General features: G+C 39.0%; 1 protein-coding gene across 1 annotated transcript; it reads right to left on the bottom strand.

Annotated features, from left to right (window-relative positions):
• Window positions 1-8673: 8673 nt before the first annotated feature.
• LOC134640832 (NLR family CARD domain-containing protein 3-like) lies at window positions 8674-21445 on the bottom strand. Its single transcript, XM_063492819.1, has 12 exons — window positions 21404-21445; window positions 17671-17807; window positions 17455-17568; window positions 16417-16480; window positions 16071-16260; window positions 14108-15911; window positions 13810-13983; window positions 12100-12273; window positions 11358-11531; window positions 10626-10799; window positions 10125-10171; window positions 8674-9997 (listed from the first exon to the last, which is right to left on the bottom strand). Exons 1-12 carry the CDS (start codon window positions 21434-21436, stop codon window positions 9438-9440), a joined length of 3645 nt encoding a protein of 1214 aa, XP_063348889.1. The 5' UTR covers window positions 21437-21445; the 3' UTR covers window positions 8674-9437.
• Between the last annotated feature and the right edge of the window lie 2095 nt (window positions 21446-23540).

Here is a 23540-nt window from a genome sequence, read left to right as displayed (position 1 = left end):
CATTACACAGCCATGCCATAACATGTTTAAGTGGGATGAAGTTCAGAGTTTATTCCCAGCTGTTCATTGGCTGGACAGCTGTCCTGCAAATACACTGGATTTGTCAGATACGTGTGCGTGTTCTCCTCTTTGTCAGCCCGTAACTGGGGACGTGTTTAGGCATGCCAAAAATGCCACTGTCATATTACTACAAATCAAGCTTACAGGACAAATAAAAATCTTTGTATTCAAATTGGCACGTGCATGTGTGGCATATCTTCTACTACTGTGGGTCATGCATTCAGCTGGTGTTTTCCAGAAAACACAAAGTAGGGCAAATCATTTGCCTGGTTAAGTCATTTAAACTTGTGCCAGCAAGAGTGAAAAAAAAATCTTTGACCTCAGCTTGAAGAAATCAGTCCTGAGATAAATTTATGTGGAATTGCAATGACATCAAAAGAAAATCTTGGACTGGGGATCATTCTAGAGGATGGTTGGTAGTGCAGTGGGCTTCAGTTAGGTGGCATGAGGAACATCATCTTGATAGTTTTGATTATTTACATTAAAAAATGATTCCCACATCACCCAAAGCCAGGCCACGTGCACCTCTGCGAGAACAGAGTAAGCCCCCCACCATAGCGGGTAGAATTATGGACATGGCTTTGGTTACTGGCCCTTCATGGAAACTACAGCCATACATCCTCTGTATGTAAAATAGTCTCTCAGCGGGACTCGTTTCGAGGCATCACAGCATGTGAATTGCCTTTGAAAAGGGCTATTGCCATGTCATCTTTACGTCAGGTAAGCGGTAACTCATCTGTCGCACCTGTGCGTGTCCGTGCGTGATGTGCTGCTGTTTGAACTCATTCTGGTTGCATGATATACACGTGTTTGTGGAGCTGTTCAGTTTAACAAAATCCTTGGTTTCATAGATGAAAGTGTAAAAGCGAGGAGGTTTTTTTTTCTTTATTATACACAGAATAATCCAGAGTGATTGTTTTACAGGGAGTACTTAAAAAGTTATGGTAAAATAGAAATAAATGTAGGTGAATGAGAGCAATGAAAATTATACATGAAAGGTCTCAAATGCTTTAAAAAGTCCATCAAGTCCTGGCTGATATTTCTCTGAAACATCTTAACTCAGAAAGATGGGACCATTTTTATCGGAGACTGCGTCTGAAAACCTGGATTATCAAATTCTGTTGTCAGGAGCCCAGAAACATTAGATATACATAATAGGCTTGGAACTGCCATTCAAAACCACAGTCCACCACCCCTACACCCCCCAAAAAAGGACAAAAAAAATGTTCATTGGGTTTGGTGATTTCTCGTGACTATTAGAAAATGACAGCACAAAGAATCCATACCGGCAGAGTCCAAAAGACATGCCATAGATGTTTACATCCTAAATATAACTTTATTAAGTGTAATGAATGATAGAGATGGAGAGAATATCTTAGAATTAACCTAAACTTTATTGTTCAATCAACTCCGAGGCTGGACTTTGTGAAAGATGTCATAACATTTGTCTTGTTTGTAACATTTTCACATAAGCTTATGCATATGAACTGCCCTGCTGAATCCTGCCAGTGACTGTAGAAATGAAAGTGAATGTGCTGTACTTAATACTTAGTCACCGAGTTTACTTGTGACTGGTGAACTCTCATTAGCTGTAACTGTGAACAGAAATACATTCCTGACTTTTTTGGCATTTGCACTAGGATAAGTTGAAATGTTATACTGGCAACTGCTATGGCATCTACTTTCCATGACAGTTTACTTTACCTGCCTGCCAGCCTTCTGAATGCTACATTAGAAGGGCTCGAGTGATATTCGCCAGGTTATTGATTATGTGACCTTGTTCTGGTCACCACTCATGCTGTCTTTACTGTCTGAGAAGCAGACTCCATCTGGGGAGAGAATGGCGTGATGATCACCGGAAACTGCTGATAAGAAAATTTGTAAGGAAGTGAAGAAAAACCTTTTTAAAAAAATCTCCAAAAGTCTAAACGAGAGGGTCTTTATTTTTAATTCAGGTTGAATAATGACTCATTTCAGGGGGCAGAGGTTAAGAATGTAAAATATGAGTTCTTATGTTGTTGTTTTTTTCCTTTAATTGCATGTCATATACTCTTACGTGGAGCCCGATCACTGTAAAACTGTCATCTATGGAACGGAAACATCCTTTTTGGAAATTTAATGCATAAGACTAATAAAAACAAAGGTTTATTTAAAAAAAAAACTTGTCTTTAGTCCTGTCTTGCTTGTGACCATTTCAGTAACTTATTAAATCTGTTGTTTTTTTCATTTTGTTTTCTAATATTAATGACCATAAAGAACTGTGTGCAGTGACCATACAAATAAGACTGAGTAGAAATGCAGTGCATTGGGCTCGGTCATTCAGGACTCTGAGTACTCTGAGTACTCCTCCACATAACAAGCTGCCTGTTGAGGTGGTTTACACATCTAATAGGGATGCCTCCTGGATGCCTCCTAGGTGACAAGTTTCATGCATATCCAACTGCAATGCAACCCGGGGGCACTTCTAGAACACTTTAGAGCGATTAGGTCTCTGGACTTGGGAATGCCTCAGGATCCTCCCAGAAGAGCTGCAGGAGGTGGTTGGGAGAGGGAGGTCTGGGCTGCTGAGTCTGCTGTCTATGCGACCCAGAGAAAATAAGATTAAGCAGTAAATAGTGACTTTGAGATGACTGAATACAATTGAATTGAACTGATCTGAATATAGTTTGCAGTGCCAATCATTCATGCACTAATAAACATGTGATGGACCATTACAGTTTCATTAAGGTCTAGTTTGGACACAGTTGACCACATGGCTTATGATAAAAGGATGATTTAAGGACTTATATCCTTATTCCTTGATAAGGAAGCTAATATTATCAGCTAAAATACAGAATAAACTATTATGGACTCACACCTATAACAGGAGGAGACTTCAATATGGTATTGAATCCAAAAGTTAACTGTACAGGCTCAATACAGCTGTGAGTCAAAGGAACTGGCACGAACAGACGTTCTTAAACGATGCATGAGTGTCTGTTGTTTCTGCTATGCTTGGTGTTCACGTCACCTCACTCTCAGGGTTACACCTTCTTTCCACCAGCGCACCACTCACATTCTAGCTTAGACTAGTTTTTAGTTAGTGGCTCAATTACGAGGGTTATCACAGATACTCAGATTCATCCTGTCACTATCAGAAATCATGCACTGGTGTCTATCTGTCAAAGAAAAGAATCAGAACAGCAACTAGGAAATGGAACAGGGCATATCTATGGCTAGGAAATACTCTTTCTACATCTCCAAAAGTTGAATCTGTTCATCTGGACGTAGCGTTTTGTGGGAGAAACGTTTCGTCACTCATCCAAGTGACTTCTTCAGTCTCAGCTGACTGCAGGTTTCCCCAAACCTTATAAACAGTACATTTGCATAATGACTGAAACCAGCCCACTGAAGCAACAATGGGCTGTGAGGTCAGTTCCTTAATCATAATTATGCAAATTCCCATGACCATTGATCAACAATCACTGACCAAAACCCACTGATCAAAGAACACTGATCAATGGCCATGAGTACCATTCACAGAGAATTGGGGAATGGCTGCAATCACAGCGTTGTAAGATGGCGAAAGATGTACCCTTAGGCCCCCTCCTCGATTCAGAGATGGTCTTTCTCTCTTCACGTAAATGGCCTCCTTGACTCCGCGCTCAAACCAGCGTTCCTCCCTGTCCTCCCTGTTTATAAGGTTTGGGGAAACCTGCAGTCAGCTGAGACTGAAGAAGTCACTTGGATGAGTGACGAAACGTTTCTCCCACAAAACGCTACGTCCAGATGAACAGATTCAACTTTTGGAGATTTAATTTCCTGGATGATTGAGAATGCATCAAGACTCTTTCTACATCACTTCTTCAATCATGAAAGACGTTATTAATGCACTAGTATTATCTAATTTGGAGTATTGTTCAATTATCTGGTTCAATTAGCTAATAGGACAGACCTTAACAGACTTCAGTTAGTCCAGAATAAGGCGGCCAAATTAGTGTTGAGATGTTCATACTATACCAGCATCGATCAAATGCATAATAAACTTTTCTGGCTTCCAGTAAAACTTTGATTTTATTACTTTGATTTTTAACAAACTACAATTTAGTAATTCCTCGAGCCAAAAGTAATTTTTTGAAAAACTCTGTTATATTCAGAGCATCTTTTAAGTGGAACAAACTGCCTTATGCAATTAGAGAACTAGCTGCTATTACTAATTTTAAAAACAAATTAAAAGCTTATTTACACAGTTTTTAATTATTGTAAATATTGTAAGAAGCCAATGTTGTGACCTGTTTTTCATTCTTGTGTACTGCGCCTCAATGTTATTGATATTTACATGCTTATATTTTTTACAATTGTAAAACCTCACTGTGGATATAAGAGCTAATTATGTGGATATATTTGCATGTACTTTATTGTGTAATGTTTTATTAGATTATACTTGATGGCTTGGGCCCCAGGAAGACTAGCAACCGCTATTGTGGAAGCTAACGGGGTTCCTTATATACAAATATATGAATAACCTGGAGATTTAATACATCATTACTCAAAAACCAAGATTTAAAATAACATTTTACTGTTTTCAAAAAAAACATTTATGAATAAAAAACTGTAGTATTAGTTAAATCATTAGAAGCTGCTTATCTCATAGTATAAAGCCCTTACCAGGCCTTTGTGGCACTTTTATTTAAACTGTGTTGTTTACTTGTTGTTTATTGTAGACTGCACTATTTTTACACTTCATCATGCTGCTGCAACAATTCCCCTTGTGGGATCAATAAAGTATCTATCTATCTATCTATCTATCTATCTATCTATCTATCCATCCATCTATCATCCGTCTAAGGAGCTTGGAAAGGACCTTTTTTTTTTCCAAGCTCCCTAAACTACGATGACCTGGATGACTGCCAAACTTCACAGACGTCTATCTATACGGCTCGCCAAAGGCATGTGTTAGGACCAGTGATCTTTTGTCCCAAAGAGGGGAACCAGACAGGGCTGTCCACTTTGACTTAGATATTAAAGCAACTGTAAATACAGGTAAGCCTATATGCTGACAATGTACTACTTTTCCTTTGGAACTCACAAACCTCTCTTCAGAAGATAATCACATGATAAGTTCTCACCACATCAGACTACTCAATCAGCTTGAGTAAATCCACAGTACTGCCTCTGAATTGTAAATTTCAGAACACCTCCATCACTCCTCTACGGTAGAAGATGAACTCACAAGCTGGAAAACTTTACCTATATCCCTTATGGAAGAGTTGCCATAATTAAAATGATGTTCTGCCTAAAATAAAGTACTTGATCCCTAATAAATTATATGTTTCCTGGTTTAAGTCAGCAGTCACTATCTCTGGGGGGCATCACAACTATTGTAGACCCCTTAAAATGTGGCTGATTAAAAAGCTTCCAATAAGTATTTTTTCTCCTTTTTTTTTTTTTTTTGCTTTAGACAGAAAAAACGCTACAAAAAAATATTTACTTGGTGAGCAGCAATGAGCTAAAAGCCCATAAATGTAAATCAGATGACCTTTACTGTAGACAATCAGTCTATTGCCCTTAAACAGAAGGCAGCTTTTACTTTTGCACTAAAGCATTAATACTAAATGTTCTTGGTTTCATCATTTTGTTCATCAAAGAGACATTGGTAGTTTAGCTTGCATATGCAGCCTCATCTTCGCACTTTCTACATTTAAACAGATTCACACTGTTCAAGACAAACAGTCGCCTGCTGTATTCCAGTAATTCCACCCTGCTTCTCCGCATTGCTGTTGCTGCTTCCACAGTGTTTTGTAACGGGTGAATTACCAGCAGTGATTTGCTCTTTTACAGTTTTGTTAATCCTGAATAAAAGACTCCCTGACAGATTAGTGCGTGTGGGCTGTTTGTCATTCAAAGCCCTTTAACGAGAAAAGTCTTTCGGTCTCTGGAAATTACAGACAGCAGAGAAGAGGTTTAGTGTTTTTCTGCCTTCTAAGAAAAACTCAACTCAAGGCATGCACACATGCAGAAAGAGAGTGGGAGATTATCTGTTTATTTTAGCTAATGTTCATATTTAATGGGGACACTGTAAATGGCAAAAACAGAGGTTGCATAATCACATCTACTTGTTTGAAATGTGGCTTTGTGAGGATCCTTCAGGCTATTTATTCTGAGCTAGGAGCACATGCTTTGTATCGTAGTGTGGGTATTCTACTCTTTTTGCTAGTCGCTATATAGACGTCTATATTTTAGATATCTATAAAGCATTTATTTTCCAGATACACGTATGTGTTCATTTTTAAAAATATGGTATATTAACCAGATTTAAGATAAAAGCATCATGCAGATGCCGGTTCTTCCACATTCACCATGAGCATGAATATTATTTTCAAGCTTCCATTAAATTAGATGTTATAATGGAGCGAGAGTCTGCAAGCACAGTTACGGTGTTGGAGTTCATAGACAAACATGAAGCTAAACTGCCCAACAAAGGCAAAGTTCAGCAACTACAGGAGTCAGGCTGAAGCTGAAATTTACTAGACTAGCTACTTTACCAAGAGATTTCTGTTTTTTAATTCTCAATAATGAATTAATTTGGCTGCCAGGAGAACACATGGGATTGCATAAACAGCACACCACTAGGTTTTTGGTTATGAAATACATAAACAGTTAATGATAATGACAGATAATCGGTATCAGTAAAACTACAATTATCTTAATTCTTTTGGAATTGTAAAAGAAACTCACAAGACTGGAAACGTACAGATACTGTAGATGGTGTGGACCCTGAAAGATTCCATGAAAATAACCTTCTTGGTGTGATGATTGATGGTAAAATAAGCTAGAAATCTCATATAAAATACATGCATTGTCATAATGCGGCTGTGTGCAGGCAAGATGAGGACCCAATCGGAAACTCACGGAGGCAGGATGGAACTCAAAATTCACAGCTTTATTGCTAGAGAGCAAAACCATACAAACTAAAGTGGGAAACTATACACTAGTACACAGAGAAACACACAGCCATGAATGAAGGAGAACGCGACACTGAACTGAGGGAGACGTGGACATAAATACACAGAGGGTTAACGAGGGAAGTAGGAGCACACGGGGAACACAGGTGACACTGATAATCATAACGAGACACGGCATGAGTAAAACACTGATGAAAGAATGTCAAAGTAAAACAGGAAGTACACAGAGGTGCAGACAGGAGGAGAGAGAGAGAGCACGGGGAGAGTACAGACATAACGGTGCAGGGGAAAACATGGAATAAAACACAAGGAGGGGAGACGACGACTCACAGATACACAGAGGGGCACACAGGGGGTAAAGTCACAAGGGGAAATCCAATAAGGAACATCTTAACAGAACAACCTAGGAACCAAGGCATAAATAAAGAACAAAATACAAAACACACGAAAACTAAGAATGTTGGGTCAACATGACCCAGGATCATGACATGTATAACAAAGTTTCAAAAAGCATTTCATTATTTCATTGAAGCAATTCACATTCGGGACCTCACATTACTCCACATTCTCTACTGACCACTAATTTCACCAAATTTGAATTACTGTTCAGAGGTTTCAAATGATGACAGGTTCACTGTCATCATTTACCATTTTGCAAGAAAGGGCCATGAGGATAATCCTGAATATTGGTCACAGAGATCACACAAAAGCCTGTTCTTGAAATCAGACATACTGAAATTTACTGATCTGGCTCATTTTCAAACTACACAAATTATGTTTAAAGCCAAAAACAACGTGCTCCCTGACAATATTCTAAAACTGTTGATTTGAGGGGAGTTCAGTTTAAAACATCTCTGTGTCCATACAACAGTAAAATCCCAGTATCATGGCATGAAACTGTAGAGGTGGCTAATGTGTATATACATGTAAATGTGTTGTCTCTTTAAACATGTAACCGTGATTATTTTCATGTTGGATTGAAATAAAATATCTCCCTCTGCTGGTACTGCAGCTTACTGCAACTTCTGCAGCTCACGCTTAGCCTCGGTGGGAAATGGACACTGTGGACCAGCGTGTGTATTACACACTTTGCCATTGATACTGGATTGGGAGTGAAGCTATGGAACAAACTTGGTGAGAAAATAGAGCAATCACTCTAGTTTTGCAATATACAGGGAACAAAGAGGGCTTTGACTGGGTGTTCTTACCCAGTATTTATCCTCTGTGTGATGTAGAAATCTCAATAATATATGATGAACTTGTCATTTTCCTTTTTTGCTATTGTATTATTTTAACATATTCAAAATAAAACCACATGATATCATAACACAAGGTATGCAGAAGAGCATCTTTAAACAAATAGCACATCAAACCTGGAAGCAGATGGGCTACAGCAGCATTAGATCACACTGGGTGCCATTCCTGTTAGCTAAGAACAGGAAACCAACCGATGGTGCAATTCATGCCAACTCGTGCCATGAACTCATTAGAAATGAACAACAGAAAATTGGAAAAATTGTGTGACGAGTCCTTTCAAAAGAGGCCAACATTCACCCCATTCAAACTGGAATTTAAAAAAAAGTTACACTTTCTCAGAATTTTATGTGTTTTTTCATATTATCTTTAATAAATATTATGTTTAAATAGTTTGCGGATTGCTTTCTATGTTCATTTACATTTTATACAAGTACTTTTTGAAAACACATCTACAAGTATACTGTTAAAAAAAATATGAAAATATTAACATTTTTACAACATGGTAACAACATAACAAACACGTTTACAGCCTGGTTACAACAACTGTCTTGCTAATTTCCTCCTTTAATAAATGTATAAGAGGGTATCCAGTGCAGCCAGCAGTCAATTTGTGCATGACAGATAAAAAGTGCTTATAGACATAGATTAAAGCGCTGCATGAATATTTGTGAGTGAATGTGGCTAATAGTGAAACTCACTTTGAATGCTCAGTTAGTGTAGAAAAATACTACAAGTACCAGTACGTTCATTAAAATGGTTACACAAGAAACCTTTAGACTCTGATATTACTAAGTAATAATTAGCAGGAATCTGTTTCTTTCCAGAAGACGCTCGCAACCAAACTCAGTAAGCCTATCTGTCTCGTCAAAATGGAAAACAATAAACAAATGCAATCTAGCTACTATATGCATTTTGTTGTTGAGTGACTAATCAACAGGTGGCAGCAGTTATAACTCTTACTGTCTTTATCCTTTGCTTTTAAGGATACAAGAACAAAATTCAGTCAGATGTGAGTTGATAGCCACCTTCGAAAGACAGCTCAAATGTGAATCTGTGTAATGAAAAGATATACTTGATGTACATTTGGATTTGCTCTGTAGTACTGGGTCTGTAGCTGTGTGTGATCCTGACCAGTGTGACACAGTCAACAGTCTGAGTTTATTTAACAAAAGTGAATTATTTCTGCAAAGAACACAAACGTACCGAGGAAGCCATTGATAAGTAAGACCAAGACCAGAGTCCAAACCCAGGATACAGAGGTTCATCAAACGTGGTGTTGAAGGTGTGGAGGTGGATCAGCGTGTCAGAGGAGACTCTGTAAAAAGACAGAATGCCAGCGGGACAGTCCACATACACTGCTACTCTGCCAGAGACAGAGGAAGAAGAGGAACAGGAAGGGATGGATGTTCCTTTTGTATCATGCCAGACAGAGTAACCACCATCGGTGAACAGACTCCAGGACTGAGGATTCCCTCCAAACCAACTGTCATTTCTTTCTCCTCTCCTGCTGATTCTCTTGTAACTCACTGATATATGCACACCTCCACTCCACTCAACCTCCCAGTAACAGCGGCCAGTCAGACCATCTCTGCACAGCAGCTGATGATTCTGGTCAAATCTGTCTGGATGATCAGGATATGACTGATTTTCTTTCACGTATGTCACGTTCCTGTTGTTGTCAGACAGTTTGAGGTTTCTGTTTACTGTATCTGTGTTGACTGTGAGCTCACAGAAATCTAATGAAGACAAAAGGACATAATCTGCTCATTATTAACATTTTCATGACAACTAACGTTGGAGATCATCTTCATCCACAGTTTTGGTCATTTTAATTTTTCCTGACTCATTTTAAAACATACTTACACTTCCTCAGACCTTGTCTGAGCCACTGGACATCAGCAGGCTCCAACCTGAAAGGAGGAGGACTGTCAGGACCAACACAGTCTTTTCACAATGCACTTTCATCCACACACTTCACTTATTTACTGCCAGTGTTGGAGTAATAACTGTGTTCTTCACGAATGCATTTTACATCAGTATGGAACACTTGTAAACAAGCTGAATACACAGGATCAAAGTCTATTTGATCTGTTCTGCTTTGAGTTACCATTCATTTATTTTTACCGTTATCATCACTTTACTATTTCATGAAGCACATGGAATGTCGCTCTACAAATAAAGTTCAGATGACTTGAAAACTTCAAATCCACAATTTGTACTCTCTAAATCTGTTGTCTTGTTTCTTCTAATAAAGTAATGAAGCATTCATACAGTAACTATACAGTTAATCTACTTATGGCTATACCTATTTAGCTTTTTTCTCCTCTTTGTCATAATCTTTTAGTGCAATACATTTTTCCATACCTGAGACTCTGTAGTCTCCAACAGGGATCTTCAAGTCCAGAAGATAGCAGCCTTTTTCCTGAGTCTCCTGGGTGATTGTAGCTCAGGTCCAGCTCTCTCAGATGAGAGGGGTTAGAAGTCAGGGCTGAGGCTAGAGAAGCACAGCCTTCCTCTGTAATCAAACAGCCTGATATCCTGAGAACACACAAAGAAATTAAGTATTTTATCCCTTTTTTTCTGTAATGCAATGACCATTACTGTTAAATTACCATTGCTATTTTCATCTGGAAGTATTCATATTTGGCAGTATGGATCTGTTCTGCCAAGTGGCATGGAGAGTGCAGCAACTGTGGGAAGGTTAAAGCTGCCTATATTATATATCATAAATTAGTTTTGCCAACTCAATGTATAGAAGAGAATAACCTGACCAGCAGGTGATGTGGGCTAGTATTAAGACAAGCTGACCAACACTATAAAATTCTATAAATACAATATTTTAATTTATTTCAATGAAAAAGATCTGTTGCTCTCTGAGAAATAGATTCATATCTAAACAATAATAAAAGCCACTGTATGGAAAGGTGCCAAAGTGTGTTTTAGACTGGACTAGACTGTTGAGATGTTGAAATCAACAAAGGTACCTGAAAAATGGTACCATAGGAAGAAACAGAATAGATGTGCAACTGGTGTGACACACAAAAAGATTATACTGAATTTAAAGATGATCATTTGATTAGGTTAGAGAAACCTGACCTGAGAGTTTCCAGTCTACAGTGTGGATTCTTCAGTCCTATCAACAGCAATTTTACTCCTGAATCTTGCAGGTTGTTATTATTCAGATCCAGCTCTCTGAGACTAGAGGATTGCAAGCTGAGAACTGAGGACAGGGCTGCACAGCTTGCTTCAGAGAGGTTACAGACACTCAATCTAAAGAGACAATAAGAGAAATAACATTTTAAGTGAAACAGGTTATCAAGATCTTATCACATTTTTGGGGTGTTTACTTGTAATAATAAATAGCCCAATTAAATACTTTCAGTATAGTCAATACTAGACAGTACAAACATATATAGACTAGTGCTGTCAGCGTTAATCTCGTTAAAATGACGTTAATGCCATAACCGCAAAACACGGCAAATCTCCGTTAGCGAGTTAGCGCGCATTGCCCTGTTAATGGGGTTGCACGGCGCTAATGCATTAACAAGCTAACCGCGCTAACGCGTTGACACATGGGGCAATCCACCCTAACTTGCTAACTGAGATTTGCCGCGTTAATGCGGTTATGGCGTTAATGTCATTTTAATGAGATTAACGCTTACAGCACTAATATAGACAGTACAGTCTGACATTATACAGTCATCTGGTGTTTAGCATGACTGTGATAAAATAGTTCTATTAACTAAATTGCCTTTATTGGTGATACTGGAGATAGTATTGAAACAACTTCTTTTCCCCTAACTGTTTTCCCTAGAGCAGCACTGTACTGCAATCTGACCTGAGAGTTTCTAGCGTGCAGGAAGGACCCTGCAAGCCACAAAACAGTAGTTCCACTCCTGAATCCTGCAGGTTGTTGTTACTCAGGTCCAGCTCTCTCAGGCTGCAAGTTTGGGAGCTGAGAACTGAGGCCAGGGAGCCAACATTTCGTTCTGTTATGAAACAGCCATTCAGCCTGAAGAAAATGATGAATAGTAATATTTGTGTTAAAGTGACATGTCAGTAGTTTTTGAATAAGATGTAGTCTTATCTACCCGTCTAATCTATCTAAAAGTGGCACTAACTCTTACATATCCCACATTACTATTGTTTGAATAACAGAAAACACGAAAATCATGAAAGCATAAAATTATCAATGAGAGACCATAACTGCGTGTGAGATAATATATGAACAAAAGGTAGGTATTCCCCCAGCGTGTCCTTGGTCTCCCCAGGGGCCTCCTTCTCGTGTGACATGCCTGGAACACCTCACGCAGAAGGTGCCCAGGAGGAATCTTAATTAGATGGCCAAAGCACCGCAACTGTCTCTTTTCAACGTGGAGGAGTAGTGGCTCTACTCTGAAACCCTCTTGACTGAACTCCTCACCCTATCACTAAGGAAGAGGCCAGCCACCTTTAGATGAAGCTAATTTCTGCTGCTTGTATCTGTGATATCATTCTTTCTGTCAATAAACAGAGCTTGTGGTGAAAGGTGAGTATAGGGATAAACCGTTAAATTGACAGCTTTGCTGTTGTGATCAGCTCTCTCTTTACCACGACAAACTGGTACAGCATCCCCATCACTCTCCGACACTGCCTTGATACCTTGGTCAATCTCTCACTCCCCTCTCCCTTCAGTCCCCTCTCTACTCAAGGATCGCAAGCAGAGGAGATTAAGACCCTGAAATACTTAAACTCCTCTGCTTTGGTGCAGCAACTCATCTCTGACCTGGAGTGAGCAGTCCACCCTTTTTTGGAAGTGCTAATTCCTATTCCCACTGTTTCACACTTGGCTGCAAATCACACTTGGCTGCAAATCACACCAGTGAGAGCTGGAGACCACCACCTGATGAGGCCAACAACAACAAGGCAACATCCTCTCCTAAAAGCAGAGATGAGATTCTGAGGCCACCAAAGTGGAAGCCTTCTGTCACTTGGCTACAACTAGAAATTCTGTCCATAAAAATTATAAATGTATTCAGTGACAAAGGGCTGAGTCAGACACCCACTGAGAATAAGTTTGACTTACTGCCAAAAGATCAGACCAAGCTCCAAGTTTTTGCTTCAGCTACCACCTATTCCACATTCTGCTTGGACTGCCAGTACCTATCAGCAGCCTCCAAAGTCCCACAGACTAAAAAGGAAGGAGCTGGAGGGAGAGCATTTGGTGGTCAGGCCTTAGCCCATGGGGCCTGGCCGGGTGTAGCCCAAAAAAGCAATATGGGCTTCCTGTCCTGTAAGCCCACCACCCACAGGAAGTACCATAGAGGTCAGGTGAAATGGGTGTTGGGCGGTAGAACTTTTCAGTCAAACATCTAAATCATTCAATTCAAGTGTTTCAATCATTTCCATAGCCACAGGTGTATAAAATTAAGCATCTAAGCATGTAGACTGGTACGACAAACATTTGTCCAATCCAGATGCAAAATTTCCTCACTACTAAAAATTCCACAGTCAACTGCAAAACGGGATTTGCTTTCTTTTAAGTAAGGTAGAACTATATCCATCTGACCTGAGATTGTCTAGTATACACTGTGGACTCCCAAGTCCAGCAGATAATAGCTTCAATCCTGAATCCTGAAGGTTGTTGTTACTCAGGTCCAGTTCTCTCAGTCTAGAGGACTCAGAAGTAAAAACTGAAGACAGGGCCTCAAAACTTCTCTTTGCAAGGGTGCAGAAAGTCAATCTAGGTAAAACAACATAGGAAAGACATTTATTTAGCCTTATTTTCTGTTTCACAGAGAAGACTATTCACTAATTTCAAATATCTATACACTTTGTTTTCAATACATGTGTACCTGTGTACTTACACGGCTTTTCTTGAGGCTTTGACCACAGGCAACAGCCTTAGAAGAGCCTCCTCTGAAGCAGAGTATTTCTTCAGGTTAAACACATCCAGATCATTTTCTGATGACAGTAAGATGAAGACCAGAGCTGACCACTGAGCTGGAGACAATTTATCTGTAGAGAGACTTCCTGATCTCAGAGACTGTTGGATCTCCTCCACTAGAGAACGATCGTTCAGTTCATTGAGACAGTGGAAGAGATTGATGCTTTTCTCTGCAGACAGATTCTCACCAATTTTCTTCTTAATGTGCTGGATTGTTTCCTGATTGCTCTCAAAATGTCTTTTTGTGTCTGTTAGTAAGCCTCGAAGGAGACCCTGATTGGTCTGAGTTGAAAGACCCAGGAGGAATCGGAGAAACAAGTCCAGGTGTCCATTTGAACTTTCCAAGGCCTTGCCAATAGCACTCTGGTGGAGATATTTTAAATAATTTCTTTCTTTAAACAGTTTAGACCATAAAGGCATTTTTAGCTGATCTTCCAGCAGATTAATACCAGAGTTGATGAAGGTCAGATGGAAATGAAGAGCAGCCAGAAACTCCTGAACACTCAGATGGACAAAGCAGAACACCTTGTCCTGGTACTGTCCGCTCTCCTCTTTAAAGATCTGTGTGAACACTCCTGAGTACACCGAGGCTGCTCTGATATCGATGCCACACTCCGTCAGGTCTGATTCATAAAAGATCAGGTTTCCTTTCTGTAACTGGTCAAAAGCCAGTTTTCCCAGAGATTCAATCATCTTCTTGCTTTCTGAATTCCAGTGTGGATCTGTTTCAGCATCACCATGATACTTGATCTTCCTTACTTTAGACTGAACCACCAGGAAATGGATGTACATCTCAGTCAGAGTCTTTGGTAGCTCTGCTCCCTCTCTAGTCTTCCGTACATCGTCCAGAACTGTAGCAGTGATCCAACAGAAGACTGGGATGTGGCACATGATGTGTAGGCTCCGTGATGACTTGATGTGGGAAACAATGCTTGTGGCCTGGTCTTCATTTTTGAATCTCTTCCTGAAGTACTCCTCTTTTTGTTCATCGGTGAACCCTCTGACTTCTGTCACCATGTCAACAAACTCAGGAGGAATCTGATTGGCTGCTGCAGGTCGTGTGGTTATCCAGAGGTGAGCATAGGGAAGCAGATTACCCCTGATGAGGTTTATTAGCAACACATCCACTGAGGCAAATTGTGTAGCATCAGTCAGGATCTCAGTGTTGTGAAAGTCCAGAGAAAATCGACACTCGTCCAGACCATCAAAGATGAACATGACCTGAAACTCATCAAAGCTGCAGATTCCTTCTATTTTTATGTCAGTAAAGAAGTGATGAACAAGTTCCACCAAGCTGAACTTTTTCTCTTTCAGTACATTCAGCTCTCTGAAAGTAAATGGAAATGTGAACTGGATGTCCTGGTTGCTTATGTTTTCTGCCCAGTCCAGAGTGAACTTCTGAGTTAAGACTGTTTTCCCAATGCCGGCCACTCCCTTTGTGAGCACTGTTCTGATCTCTTCCTTTTTTCCAGGTAAACCTTTAAAAATGTCTTCTCGTTTGATAGTTGTTTCTTGCCTGTCTACTTTCCTGGATGATGTTTCAAGCTGTCTGACTTCATGTTCATTATTGACCTCTGTAGTATCCCCATCTGTAATGTAGAGTTCAGCGTAGATCTGATTCAGATGGGTAGGGTTTCTTGCTTTAGCAATGCCCTCCAGCACACACTGAAATTTCATCTTCAGACTGTATTTAAATTTATGCTGACAAACTGCAGCATGGCATTCTGAAAGAACACACACAAAGCAGGATTTTTAAAAGTACAAAGGTACATCAAACCTACCACCAATTATGCATTCTCCTAAAGCATGAGTATTTGAATCTATCAGTCGATCAGCCATTTAGTCTTCATTCAGTGGGGTAAATCTTTGGAAGGTTGTCTTACTGCTCTGTAGACAGTCAGCCAGCTTCCCCTGGTTCATTTTTCTTAGAAATGAGTCTTTCTGCTGTTTGTCGTCACACCCCAAAAATCTGTCATCCTCACACTCATTGCCTTCTGAGTTATCTGGACTCACACTCTTCTGCAGGTTTTTCAGTTCATTTTCCCCAAAAGGGATAATATTGTCCTCCAGTTGCTGTAATAGAACGTAAATGAAGAATACAATTAGACTAATGAAGCCACACATCAGATCTATGGTGGCCAGACTGGCAAACCACAGGTTTGCAAAATATAGCATGGGTATGTCTGTGAACTGACCATATTTAAAATATTAGTTTTAACATGGACAAACCCTAAATATGGAGTCCACGTCATACTGATGACTTTGATCCTCTGAGTTCTCCCAGTCCTCAATCCTGTAGATGAACCATAAAATAATTAGCTTATATTATCTCTCATTAAATAGCATAAATAGGAATAAATGCTTAAAAAAAAGTAAACCTTTATCCTTGTTCTGATAAGGGTTTACTTTTCCAGGTCCCACATCTACAGAGTCCAGATTCTACAAAGATGTGCCTGCCAACATTATTTAACACTATAACTTATTAGAGTCGCCCTAAACTCAGAACGTCCATACCTCTTTCAGGGTGAAAACAAGGTGCTATAGCAGCTTTCAAAGAAGCACAATGAACTGTTTAAGAACTTCACTACAAAACATAATTGCTACAGTTAATCATGTTTTCTGTGCAGCAGGGAAACAAAAGGACAAACATTACAATTGATATATATATTTTTTTAATTTACGCTGCTCCTACAACATGTAGATGTCTACCTGCAAAGATCTGCATAGCATCAAATGAATGAATCCGGACCAAGCTTGACATTATGCTGTCCCACCTAATCCTTGAACCACTAGAAATGCCTAATGATTTTAACACATGTTAATTTGTTATCCTCCTCTATAGGTGCAATAACTGCTCCTGGTTCTACACAGTTTGTCTATCCTTGTATTGTAAGCAGGGAGAAATAGCAAATGATGACCAAACCAGTTTAATTGGTGGAAAGATTATGACAATGTCCTTATATCATCATCTCCCTGAGACATTATGACTCCAAAAAGTTTGAGTTTTAAACTGTGAGGGAAGAAGTATAGATCAAGGAGGCTCATGAGAGAGAAATTAGATTTTAAAAAGTTTGTATCTTTAACTAAAACGTACACTGTGCATGAAGCTTTCTGACAGTAGGAAATATGGATTCCTAATATCAGTGTGTGTGTCTGTGTGTGTGTTAGTTGTGTACATTAGCAAAGCTCTCCTGCCCTGTCACCAGATGTAAAAACCATAACACCACAATTCAAAGACACATCAGAGACATTTTACTGACAGCTTACGTCAGCTCATCAGGATCTTCCTTTTTAAACCTATAAATCATGCTTTTTGACTTGTTGCTGTTGAAGGAGACACAGCTGGGTGAAGATCCAGAAGATTGTAGTCTGTGATCAATCCTGAAATGAAAAAGCAATGATAAATGTTAATAAATGACTTTCTGTAAATATTTTTTTTAAAACAAAAAAAGTATTGTGTCTATAAATCCTTTCCAAATTTACCTTCCATCAGCACATTTTTTTAAATAAGACTCCATTGGCTGGTCAGTTTTCATGGACACAGAATTTAGTTTATTTCCAGTTTCAGGTCCAGCAGGTCCATTAGAGTGTGGCATGTGCTGCTGCTGCTGCTGCCCAGGCTTCAATACAAAGGATACACAGAGCAGTGATTGTGAATGATAATCAGGTGCTGAGCTCTGATACAGAGAAGAGTCGTGGATAGTTAGAGATCCAAGTCATACCCAAGGCTAGACCTTCACACAAACATCAAGCTGGGGGGAGAGTCACATTATACCTCTGACTCGATTAAAGCTATCAAGCACTGCAGCAGCTTATTGACCTCAGCACTGAGAACATGCAGGTGAAAGTTTTCACAGCAGAGTAAAGAAACTGTAAGCACTTTGAGGTGCAGTGTCACAGAGAAGTCAGAGAGTACAAATCCCCCCAAGGGGAAGGGCTATACTAAAGCTTTTTTTTTTTATTACAACACAATAGAATAGAATAGAATAGAATAGAATAGAATAGAATAGCCCTTTATTGTCATTGTACATATACAACAAAATTGTGGATGCTCCATACAAACTGTGACAGAACGAAATATAAATAGTAAGACAGGAGGAATAAATAACATTAGAGAACAGTTTGCAAAGTGCTTGGATTCAGTGCAAAGAAAAGACTTCTATTGTCGCAATATACTTTAAAATGATATCCTAAAACTGTGGATGCTCAGCTACTGACAAACAGTGTCAGCTTAGGGAAGGAAAGGCATGGATGCAGTTTGTGTTTGGTCTTCTTTCATATGTATTAGTAAGAGGTTTTCTTTAAATGGACAAAATAGGGTGATGAGAATAATTAAAAGAATGATAAAATTGTGATTTATTTATATTTGTGTTGGGCAATTTACTCTAAATATACATAACTCTAAAACTTTGGCTTTGTCTTGTTACTATTCACTGAATCCTCATCCTGTTTAGAGCTGTGTCCCACTTATTCTGGTCCTTTGAGTTATAGGTAGGGGAAGATTAGTTGCCAGTTACAAAACACATACAATAAACTGAAACTGACAAGCAGCCAAAATAGTTTTCACAGTGATACAATGGGTTTGCAGTATTTCTGTTTTTTAGACACATTTCTACACAGACAGCAGTAAAGTCTCTGTAGCTCTGTAACATCTCAAATAACTTCATGTGTCTTGTACAGATCTGTTACATAACATAATGAAACGTCTGTCAATGGAGCTGATAATGTGATTCAGATCTTTTATTATTAAACTTTTTCTTGAGTGATTCAAATATTATGTTACACCCGCAACAATAACACATTCACCCTCAGTTGTTTTCCTGAGAACATAATCAAACTGCTAATGTTTAACAGTAGGCTAATACCATTGCAACCGATCAGTGATCTACTCACTGGACTTTCAGACACAAAATCTATCAGTGTGCAGCACTCTGGTGTCCCGAGCACTTCTGTATACAACAGCTGTCTTGCTCTGTATGTTAAACCTTTATAGGATGAAGTGAAGGAACACTGCTTCCTCTCTACATGCTTGCATGTTTCTCCACACCTTCGTTACATCACTGTGACCGGTTTGACAGGTTAGACTGTCTGAGCTGTGTTCAAAGAATCAGATATTATAATGAGAAACGACTTCTGCTTCTCAGAAACACTTATTAGTAAATATATCTCTACTTGGCTTTTGAATATTTGCTCTTATATTTGCCCTTTATACATGAAAAAATTTGTGAAATACTTGTGCAGTAGTAGGACTGCGGGGATAAATGTTGCTATCAGTGCAGTGTTCCAGAACACACGCAGTTACTATAGCAGAGCTGGACAGAGCTGTAGAAGGTCCTTAACCCATCAGCTTTATCTACTCCTTTATGCAAGGAGCACTGCCAGCACTACGAAATTACCTGCAGCAGGCCTCAGGTGTGAATGTCTCTGTACAAACAAGCACGACCACCTCGGTGGTGGATCAGTGATGGTCTTTGGAAACATATGCAGGCGAGGCAATGGCATCCCGACTGTCATGATGTGTCAGGAGGACTAATAATCACACGTTCAACTACAATAACACTGGAAATGAATCATATTCATATAAGCTTTGAGACAAGACTGAGGATTAAGATGAAGCAGTGTGCAATGTTGGTGATGACAGAAATTTAATGGATTCATAGGTAACTGTCACCTGAACACATTATAACCAAGTGATGGGGCTAGACAGCATGGCTGCTTTAATGATTTCTGCTAAGACAAGACAATAATTACAGGCTCTAACTTGACTGCTGAGAAATCCCCAAAAAGGTTCATGAAAAAGAAACTATGCAGGAAGGTGGAGCATCCCTGGATCAGTATCAGTCTGCAAGAAATCACACCACAGGTCATTTCAACATGAATGTCCCTTAAACTACAGCCTGGAGAAAGTCCGCTGCATTTCCCTGATCGGATCTTATCTATTTTAGTTAATACAACACAGTTACACAGCTCACTGCTGAAACCAGTTCAGTTCAGATGAAGGTGAACCCAGTTTAATGAAGATGCCATAAAATACTAGTAACTGGAATTTTGATATTGAAAATGAAAATTATCTTAACATTTTCTCCACCTTTTTAATTTTTTGAGTGTACAGTTTTAAAGTATTCAGTAACTACAGTTAAATTTAAATGAAACAGATTGTTATTATTATTATTATTGGTCAGGGAAAGTATGACTGGACTACTAATCTCCATGGAAACAATACCTGTTTATCCATGGCACAGTTTTTGCTGCCATGCCAGTTTTTACCACAGAGCTAAAAGAGCTAAAGTCACTATTTCAACCATGCTTGCTGCGGGGGGCAAAATGTACAAACAACAGAAAGTTTCATCCTCTGAAGCGCAGTTTAAACCCGAGTTTAACAGCACGCTGAAGCCTCGGTCACTCTCACAAACTCACTATACACCAGCCAAAGGACACAACAAAGCACAGAGCGGGACACTGACACACAAAACAACGACGTGATCATTTAATGCGAGTCCATAAGAATATAGTTGATGGTGATGATGACGATGGTGATAACCGGACGGAGATATAAAATAAACACATATACACCGATAGCTGCATATACATATGTGCTCTAAATAAATTAATAAACACATCAAGTCCGAAATGAAGTAGAAAGAAGTACGAACATACTTATAATCCATAGCCTATACTCGACGCTAGTTAAGCATCAAGCAAAAGCATCAGGAAACGTCAAACAGTGAAAGTAAACATGACCAATAATGATACAAACAGGCTGAGTGTGTGCCTGTTTTTGATGCGTGCTTCTGATGGTGCCCTCAGCTTATTCCTGCTTTTACGGAATAAAACGATCTTTTACTTGAGGGTCAGTCCGCCCGTGCATGGGTGAAGAATCTAAGATGAGCTTCTTGTAATCAGTCTTCAGGAAGTTTAAACATGGCAGACAGATACGTCATCGTATTATTAACAGCGGTTCTCTTTTCCCAAGTCCTCATCAATTATTCTTCACAAATTTCTTTGATCAAAGAAAAAGCCATCGGGAGAGGACACGTGAAGTCATTTTTGGACGAATTCCAGCCCGTAGCTGATGTGTCGAATAAACAGAAGTTCTGACTCCGTTACTTGAACATAAGTTACTTGATTATAAGTAACTTGAACATAAGTTACTAGTGTAAGTAACCGAACCACTGCTGTTGTCAACGAGCAAAGCATTCAAATCTGCACCCATTACCTTCAAATTGAGGTTTCTCACGGAGAACATCATCTGCTCCGCTGCCATTCTCACAATGAAACTGAAACTCACATAGAACAGTGAGGCGTTTGAGGAACGTCAGAAAAGGTCAGTCGCTCTTTAAAAGATAAAAGACAAATTTACAGGTTTACAGAAACTGTTTCCACTTTCTCAGAAATGCAGCAACTGGTTATTTCTTGAAGTCTGACAGTATTATTCAATACATGTCTATACTCAGTATTTCTAATATAAATATCACTATGAAAGCAGTCTGGCTTCATGTGTAATGTTACAGGACATGTTAGAGCTGCAGCCTTAATAAAGAAATTGTTCAAGTTTCTATATAAAAATTAAGTTGCTTCCCACATGGACATGAAAGTGGTTTATTGTTTTTCTGTTTGGCATTTCTATATTTTATCATGTCCGCTAAATCATTTTGCCCTGTATCTGTTTGCTTTTAAAGTTTATCTGCTTTATGTTTGTGCTAATTACTTTACGGTGTACATTCATTTTGGCTGCCAGGCTCTGAGCATTGTGTGACGTGCTGAGTGCAGTAAATACCAATCAGCCAATCTGATAAGACCATCCATCCATCCCTCTTCAGTATGACTGAAATCATAGTTTCATTATTGATTAATATTGTTGCTAAAGCATGTAAATGCAGTAAATGTCAGTACAGCTGAAGCACACAAGTGAGGTCAGTCTGACGGGCTCTTCACAGTCAACTCAACACTTAGTTATTAATTTCTGCTCTGTGACCAAAATACAAACTTAGAGTGTTTGTCTTGAAATCTTTGCCTCTTTCACTCGTGTAATGTATTTTTTTCTCCTTCTATGATATTCTTTTTGTCTTTAAATTAATCCTCATTTATTTTAACTTGAAGTTTTATTCACTTTTAAATGGAAAATTGGTAAAGGGATAAAATCTATGAGGATCGCTGCCCTCCAATGGTCACAATGAGTAACTACTCTATCTTGTTAATGTTTATATCAGAAAGATATAATTCTGATAATCAGATAATGAAAAAAACAGTGCAGTGCTAATAAAGACAAGTAATGCTCGTCATTTTATACAAAATCTACACAGAGACAAAACTGTTTCAAACTGTATTCAGCTGAATCATTCGTTTTAATTCTCCTTCAGAACTTGACTGCAGTGAACGATTAATGACGTATGTAAATCTGTTTCTAAGAACAGTTGTGCTGACAATAGATGGTGTTTCAATACCTGATCAAGAGTTCTTTTCTTTTCTTTAATACATAATCAACTGAGATACTTATATCTACCACATGCATAGTATATCCTTTATAAAGTACCATATTAAACAATATACTTATCTTACATTAGTGTAATTGTAGTGTGAATTTCAGTGTTTAAAGCTTACTTTTCAGTTTTTATCTAAATATTAGTACAAAACAGTTCTGTAAGTGAAAGTTACAAAAATGCGTCTTTCATTAACCAGTCAGGTCAGAATGATTTACATAAGACACTAAAGAAACTCAGCAGTTACAGAATCACTGCAATAGTGAGACACAATCTTTAAATTCTTAATGAATCCCTCATGTAGACATTAAATGTGAGTCCATGAGAGCCTGTAGATTTGTCTGTGTATCTGCAGTTATGTCTTGATGCATGCTTAAATCATCCAGGTAAATAAATATCCAAAAGTTGATTCTGTTCATCTGGACGTAGCGTTTTGTGGGAGAAACGTTTCGTCACTCATCCAAGTGACTTCTTCAGTCTCAGCTGACTGCAGGTCAGTACATTTGCATAATGACTGAAACCAGCCCACTGAAGGAACAATGGGCTGTTTATAAGATTGGGGAAACCTGCAGTCAGCTGAGACTGAAGAAGTCACTTGGATGAGTGACGAAATGTTTCTCCCACAAAATGCTACGTCCAGATGAACAGAATCAACTTTTGGAGATCTGCAGTTACACAGTTTCTCTAACAGAAGGAGATTCTTCCACCTGCACAGAACACAGATGCACCGAGGAACCACATGAATGGTGCCAGATTCCAAAGCCAGGATAAAGAGGTTCAGTGAATGTGGTGTTGAAGGTGTGGAGGTGGATCAGAGAGTCACTGGAGACATTGTAGAAGGACAGAGTGCCAGCAGGACAGTCCACATACACC

This window comes from Pelmatolapia mariae, linkage group LG2 (genome assembly GCF_036321145.2).
Source record: "Pelmatolapia mariae isolate MD_Pm_ZW linkage group LG2, Pm_UMD_F_2, whole genome shotgun sequence".
NCBI lineage: Eukaryota > Metazoa > Chordata > Actinopteri > Cichliformes > Cichlidae > Pelmatolapia > Pelmatolapia mariae.
Note: the sequence above shows the minus strand (reverse complement) of the source record. Positions and strands in the feature narration are given on the sequence as shown.